General features: G+C 45.4%; 1 protein-coding gene across 1 annotated transcript; it reads right to left on the bottom strand.

Annotated features, from left to right (window-relative positions):
* Window positions 1-2,343: 2,343 nt before the first annotated feature.
* Window positions 2,344-7,149, bottom strand: LOC119907497 (caveolae-associated protein 2-like; the record flags this gene model as incomplete). The annotated part of the gene is given in 4 exon segments (XM_038725290.1): window positions 2,344-4,437; window positions 4,440-4,593; window positions 6,655-6,807; window positions 6,883-7,149. Coding segments are annotated over 4 exon segments (813 nt in total), but the record flags the coding sequence as incomplete, so codon positions are not given.
* Window positions 7,150-7,925: the final 776 nt, after the last annotated feature.

The following is a 7,925-nucleotide window of genomic DNA, read 5'->3' on the forward strand; positions in this document are numbered from 1 at the left end:
TCTTAAATCAGTTAGTCAATCTCATATCGAAGGGTAAATTCTCTACGCAGGGACCTGGAGACAGGCAATACACACAATTCCTTTGGTTACAGTGAGATTTATTAACTAACTAAGGTGAATATAAAAATGCGGTTAAATAAATAAAAGAAATAAAGAATGAGAATGTGGGTTTTATTGTGGGAGCATTTGACTCATACGGCAGCTAATGAACGCGAGCTATGAGTTTTAAGAGTTAAAGATCATCTATTAACAACTATGGGACATCACTGATCACAGAATGCAGGGTTTTGGTCTTACTGCGTGTCGCTTCTCCCAGCCGGGTGCTGGTCAACGGCCTCACGCTGGCAGAGATCCGTGCGTTAGGACAGCTTAAAGCCGTCGGCCAGTCGCATTCTCTGCCAGGGAATTCCTCCGGAGGTCCGTCTTTTGTCGGCTTACTGAAGAAACTCGCAGTGGGGCCTTCCTTCCAGAGGGCAGTCCTTTGTTTCCCTGAGGGGGCTTGTCTCCAGTTTCCCGAGAGACTGCCTTTCTTTGACTTTTAATATTTAAATTAAACTATTGTAATCAAATATCGTCCCACAATCAAACCTTAATTGCCAAACGGTTGTTCTGTTCTTAGTTTAAGCACTTGATAAAAGGAAAACAATTATCAGTAGTTAGATCTTAAAAAAGTTAGCATTTCATAGGAATCACAGATGAGAGGAACTTAACTAGCTTTCTGGATATATTGACGGTTACACGTTCTTAGAGAACATAAGCAAGACACACGAATGGCATCAGATTATTGGACATGAAAAATACAGAGTGACATTTATACATTAACGGCATTTCAGACGACGGCCTGTAATACTTATTTTGTCCACTTGCGGGAGCTTGGGTTACATGATGATAGCTCTGATCGATCCTAAAACAATCTTCTCAGGAGCTGGGGAACTTAGTCATTTTTAACCTTAAATTCAAGCTGGAAAATTAATTGAGTATAGGATGACATTTCTTTACCATCATTTCTAAAGGAGGTGTCAGAAAGTGTGAACAAAGCATTAGTTACAAATAAAATGAATAAAGTCAGGTGACCTTGCTGAAAATTAAAACACTACAAAATGAACTTATTTAGATTCTTTCCAACAACAAATAACAACATAGTGACATAACTACTCAAATGGAGTGGGGAGACCTAATCAAGTAACTAAAAGATTATTTAATTAAACAAGGTAACAGTGTTCTTTTGTCCACACAAAGGAATTGTTTCTCACACCTGGGCGTGAGGAGGAGAATATCCTTTGATGTGAGGTAATTAAACAAAGAGCAAGGTCAGTTGCCATGGTTACGTATGGGGGGGGGGCAGCTTAGGGTTTCCTGCCCTCTCTTACAAAGAGAAGAGTTCAGGAGAAAGCTAGTCTCTGGTGAGTGTTTCTTTTGTCATTTTAACAGTCAGGCATCAGAGGTGGCAAGTTTTTACGATCAGACGGCCCAGAAACAGCACTTAGGGAAAGCGACCTTTCACCTTTTCCTTTGGAGTCGCTTCAGCCGTCTGTTGAGTTGATATCCCAAACCCCCTCCTCCTTCTCTCAGGGAGAGAAAAGGATTTGGAGGCAAACTTAAGTCCAAACTTATTTGATATAAAATGCACAAATCCACACTGTTGGTATATACTTTGTGTATATACTGTATATATATATATACTGTGTGTATATACTATATATACTGTACATATATATACTGTGTGCATATACTGTGTGTATATACTATATATACTGTACATATATATACTGTACATATATATACTGTACAGATATACTGTGTATATACTGTATATGTATACTTTGTGTATATACTGTGTGTATATACTATATATACTGTACATATATATACTGTACATATATACTGTGTATATACTGTATATGTATACTTTGTGTATATACTGTGTATATATATATACTGTGTGTATATACTATATATATACTGTACATATATACTATGAGCATATACTGTGTATATACTGTATATATATATATATACTGTGTGTATATACTATATATACTGTACATATATATACTATGAGCATATACTGTGTATATACTGTGTGTATATACTATATATATACTGTACATATATACTGTACATATATACTGTGTGTATATACTGTATATGTACAGTATACTTTGTGTATATACTGTGTGTATATGTATTACAGTGTGGTAGCATTGCTTGCTCTTGAACTTATTCAGTGACTGACGTATTTTCTGTTCTTCACATTACCGAGTTTCAGTCCACAGCTGAGAGACATTTTGATGTTAGACGGAGAAAAACAGGAAACGTTGAAATGAGAGGCGGGAAACAGGATTGAGGTTTCTCTGCGTTTTATTGTTGGTGGATTTCAGGTGGTTCTCACCTGACAGGTGACGTGAGTCAGACAGGAAATGATCTTTGGCAGCACAACGTTTCTATTTGTGTTCGAAAACAAAGAAAACCAGCGACTTTATAGCTGAAACAACTGAGAGAACCGACTGGTGGAGAACCGACTGTCCTGATCAGCAGTTTGATCTGATGGGTCTGTCCGTCACTGGTACAGTAATTAATACTTCGGTGTCGTTAATAAGCAGTTAATCAATCAGAGGCTGGTTACTCAGTGTACACATCAACACACACACTACAGGAAACTGAACTGATGAAACGAAAGATTATTTATATCACAGAACATTTCAGGCAGAAGACAGAACTCAACAGATATTTCAACAGACAGGAACAGCAGGAGAACGCAAGGGGACCTTTAGAGCAACCTAACAAAAAGTTGGGGGGAACCCAAGTGGAATGTTACAGGAACCTTAGAGGGATCCTAGGGCAACCTAAGTGAAACCTTTGAGGAACCTAGGGGAACTTAGGCCACTGTTAGAGGAACCTTGGAGGGATCCTAGGGCAACCTTAGTGAAACCTTTGAGGAACCTAGGGGAACTTAAGCCACTGTTAGAGGAACCTTGGAGGGATCCTAGGGCAACCTTAGTGAAACCTTTGAGGAACCTAGGGGAAATTAAGCCACTGTTAGTAAAACCTTGGAGGGATCCTAGCGCAACCTTAGTGAAACCTCTGAGGAACCTAGGGGAACTTAGGCCACTGTTAGAGGAACCTTGGAGGGATCCTAGGGCAACCTTAGCGAAACTTTTGAGGAAAGCTTTAAGGAAACTAGGGGAACTTATGCCAATGGTAGAGGCACTGTAGAGGAACGTTTAGAGAATCTTCCAGCAATTGGACCCAACTTGGGGCAACCTTAGCAGAGTACTAGGTTAACCTTAGAGGAACTTTATGGGAATGTTTGGGAAACCGTAGTAGAACGAGGAACCTCAGGAGCCTTTGGGAATCAGTAACCTTAGAGGAATGTCAGAGGAACGCTTTGTGTTTTCAGGGATCTGTTTAGCACCATGTTCCCTCAGTGTGTTCTGTGTGTTGGGTTCCACTGATGTTCCACGTTTCATTACGTTAATGTTATTGATCAGCTGATCAGTAGTTATCATGGTTTGAATAAAAAGAATAAACATAAAAAGTGTAAAACTAAAGTAAAGCTGCCCAGTAAAAAGCACGTATCTCCAAAGTGTTCTTTTAGGCTTTCAGATCAGCTGAAGAATTTAAAGTTCTCCCACTTCATAAAAAGTTTAACCTAAAAACCAGAACCAAGAGTACAGAAGCATCAGTGTCCTTAGTTCCTGAAAGGTTTTTTGGAGATATGTGGTTTTCAGGGTCACAAGACGTTAAATATCAGATGATCAGAAATCTAAAGTCAGTTTGTGAGGAGGTTCAGACCTGAACCCTGATCCCAGGTTCAGACCTGAACCCTGACGGGTCTCAGCTCAGACCTGTACTCTGATGGATCCCAGCTCAGACCTGAACCCTGATCCCAGCTGAGACCTGAACTCTGACGGATCACAGCTCAGACCTGAACTCTGATCCCAGCTCAGACCTGAACTCTGACGGGTCTCAGCTCAGACCTGAACCCTGACGGGTCTCAGCTCAGACCTCTACTCTGATGGATCCCAGTTCAGACCTGAACTCTGATCCCAGCTCAGACCTGAACCCTGATCCCAGCTCAGACCTGAACCCTGACGGGTCTCAGCTCAGACCTGAACCCTGACGGGTCTCAGCTCAGACCTGAACCCTGATCCCAGCTCAGAGCTGAACCTCCATGAAACTGAATATTAACAAATGTTTAGGATGCCTCCTCCACTTTTCCCTCCTCTGCTCCTCCTTCCTCTCCTTTCTCCTCCTGAGGCAGGGTGGAGGACAGAGCGTACTCCTGACTGACTCCCTCAGAAACCACAGACAGATCCACCTCCACACCGGACGCCTCCTCGCCTCCCTTCTCCTCCCCCTCCTCTTTCTCTTTCACTTTCTCGTCGTCCTCCTCCTTTTTCAGCTGCTCCTTCAGCTTCTCTCCTCTTGCTCCTCCTGCTCGGCCGGAGCCAGCTGGGCGTGGACCTCGGTGAAAGGGACTTCCTGGTCGGTGCTGCCCTGCGGGGAGAGCTGCACGTCTGCCTCGATGACAAACGACTCTGCGGTCTGAGCGGCGGCCTCGGTGTGCTGAGAGCCGGAGCTGCTGCGAGGCTGGAACACAGACAGGAAGTGGAATAACCACGGACCATAGAGGCATTTTAGAGGCATGTCAGGGGAACCTTGGAGAACATTAATGACAGAAATCATGGAAGAATCAGACATGAAGCTTGTGGTAAGCTCAGGAGAAAATGGGGCAACCTCAGGTTACCTAGATGGCAGCATTAAAGGAACCTTAGTACAACCTTACAGGACCTTTAGTGGGAATGTGTAGAACCTTCCTGATGCTTAAAGGGAAACCTAGGGATAATGTTAGAGGAAACTATGGGGGTACTTGGTGTCAGGGGAACCTTAGAGGAACTTTTTGGAGTCTAATAATGACAGAGATCCCAGTACCTTACTGATGCTTAAAGGGGAATGTCTCGGGTTACGTATGTAACCCTTGTTCCCCGAGAAGGGGAACGAGACACTGCGTTGGTGACGACACTATGGGAACGCCTCTGGTCATGGCAGGGCTGAAATCATGAATGAAACTACTCCAATCCTATTGGCATTGCTAGAATGGTAGCGTGTGATGGCGTAACTGGAGGTGTATATAAGCACGCCGGCACACCGGACACATTAGCTCTTTGCTATGAAGCAAGGCACTCCAGGCGGGGCGAGATGTGGCGGACCGACGCAGTGTCTCGGCCAAAATGGCCAAAACGGGGCTACCAGCGGTAGGCTGACACCGTCCTGACGGACCCGCTCCAGAACCCAGAGCAGAACGACTTGGGGAAAGGCATACAGACAGGAACCAAGGCTTCCTCCATACTGACAGGGAATGAAGGCACCTGCTCGTAACCCGTATCAGACGGAACGGATTTCCCCTCGGGGAGAATCCCTTGGATTTTAACCACCACTGCAGGGCTCTCATGTGCAGCAGGCCAGACAGGATTACGCTGGACGCTGCCACCATGAGACCCAACACCCTCTGAAAGTGTTTCACAGTGATGGTGCGGCCTAGCTTCACTCAGGTCACCGAGAACAAAATGGACCCGACTCGTGCAAGTGACAGGTGGGCCCGCATCGTCGTCGAGTCCCACACCACCCCTAGGAACGTAGTCCGTTGGGCAGGCGTCAGCACGCTCTTCTTCGCGTTGAGCCACAGCCCCAAATGCTGAAGGTGGGCGAGGATGACATCTCGATGCCGAACCGCTAACTCCCAAGACTGAGCCAAGATGAGCCAGTCGTTGATGTAGTTTAATATGCAGATGCCCTGGAACCTCAGCGGGGCCAGAGCTGCATCCATGCATTTGGTGAACGTGCGAGGAGAGAGTGCTAGGCCGAACGGAAGAACCCGATACTGGTACGCCGCGCTCACGAAGGCGAACCTCAGGAACTTCCTGTGAGAGGGACAGATGGAGATATGGAAATATGCGTCTCACAGATCTATCGTGACAAACCAATCCTCGGATTGGATGTGACTGATGATGGCGGGGATGGTGAGCATCCTGAACCTGAATCTCCTCAGAGATTGGTTCAGGGACCGCAGATCTAAAATCGGACGCAGTCTTCCGTCCTTCTTGGGAACTATGAAGTACCGGCTGTAGAACCTGGACTCCCTGACTGGCGGGGAAAAGAGTTCTATGGCCCCTTTCTCCAGCAGAGAGCGAACTTCTTGTCCCAACACCTGGCTCTGCTCTGAGTGCACCGCAGTCCAGACCACCCCGTTGAATCTGGGGGGGCAGACCCGGAACTGCAGCCTGTAGCCCTCCATGACGTTACGCAGGACCCACAGGGAATTGTTGGCAACGCTCCGCCAAGCTCCTGCAAAATCTGCCAAGGGAACCAGCTATGCTTAGAGAATCCCAGTACCTTACTGAGTGACAGAGATCCCAGTAAAGCTTAAAGGGAACCTAGGGGAATGTTAGAGGAAACGTTGGTTGGGGGTACTTGGTGTCAGTGGAACCTTAGAGGAACTTCTTGGAGTCTAATAATGACAGAGATCCCAGTACCATCCTGATGCTTAAAGGGAAACCTAGGGGAATGTTAGAGGAAACTTTGGCGGTACTTGGTGTCAGTGGAACCTTAGAGGAACTTCACAGAGTCCAATAATGACAGAGATCCCACTACCTTCCTGATGCTGAAGGACAGAGGCGAAACCTTCAGGCTGGAGGTTTTCTGTTTGATTTTCTCTCGTTGCTCCTGAGAAACGATCTTTGTTCCTATCTTCGTCATCTTCTTCTCGATGTTCTGCCTGGAGAACGCCTTCTTCAGACTGTCGACCTGCAGAGAGAGAGACAGTTACACACCTATCTGACTGTTCACCTGTCTGACTGTTCACCTGTCTTTGGTTCTCACCTTCTTCAGACTGGATCGTTTCAGTTTCTCGGCTCTGGATTTCTCCATGTTCTCCAGATCGTGAGGCCACACCTCCTCTTCCTCTAGCTCCGCCTCTAGCCCGACATCCTCATCAGATGATAGGTCGATGGTCTGGAGCCCGCTCTCCTGGGAATGGTCGCCGTCGACGACACCCGGTGCCGATTCATCGCCTTCCTCCAAAATCTCATCACGAGGGAATGGAGGAGGATCCTTCACGAAAACACTGGTAGGGATCTCGTTCTCCTCCTGAAGTAGAGAACATTAGGGAAATATTCAAGAAACTGTACTTTGGAAAGGGGGCCTTAGTTGGAGGATCTTAGAGCATCTTTATTAGAATCTTTGGGGGAACCTTTGGGGGAACCTTGGGAGATTGTTAGGGGGGACAGCCTTTCCAAAGGAGAACAGTCCAGTGTAACATGTGACTGCTTCTTTATGGTGACACAAAGTTTCACAAGTCAATATGTTTAAATATGTTTCAACTGTAAAAGCTTAATTAAATCATAATTAATAGTACATTTATTGGGTTTAAGGTCAAAATGAAGGGCTTCAGCTTGAAGACTCTCTCTTGTCTTCATATTCTGTGTGTGGACAGGGTTCTCCCTCTACTCCTGCCTGTACAGGGGTATGCAGTAAGTGTAAAGTAAAATGTTCGAACACAAAGACATTCAACAACAACACAAACAGGAAGACCTGGAGGGCAGAGCTTAAAGGTTCCTCAGAGAGGGAAAGGGTTAAAAAGCAGAGCTGACAGAGAACCACACCCACTGAGGAATGCTGGGTATTTCAGGAGGACGGGAATGTTTAGTGTTGGTGAGACAGACAACTCACACATGTGTACTGAGTCATACTGCAGTACTAACCAGGTGGTTAGAAAACATTTACAGTAAGGACACTACCTTCAGTTACTATAATTGTACTGCAGAGTTACTGTAGAATTTACTACATTACTACTCCTACGACTACAGTATTAGTACAGAACAGTCACACACGTGTATTGGCCAAGACGCTCTTGGAAAATAATT

The sequence above is a fragment of the Micropterus salmoides genome, unplaced genomic scaffold (genome assembly GCF_014851395.1).
Source record: "Micropterus salmoides isolate LMB-PRFRI ecotype aquatic unplaced genomic scaffold, ASM1485139v1 Ms_hic_scaffold_1, whole genome shotgun sequence".
Taxonomy (NCBI): Eukaryota; Metazoa; Chordata; class Actinopteri; order Centrarchiformes; family Centrarchidae; genus Micropterus; species Micropterus salmoides.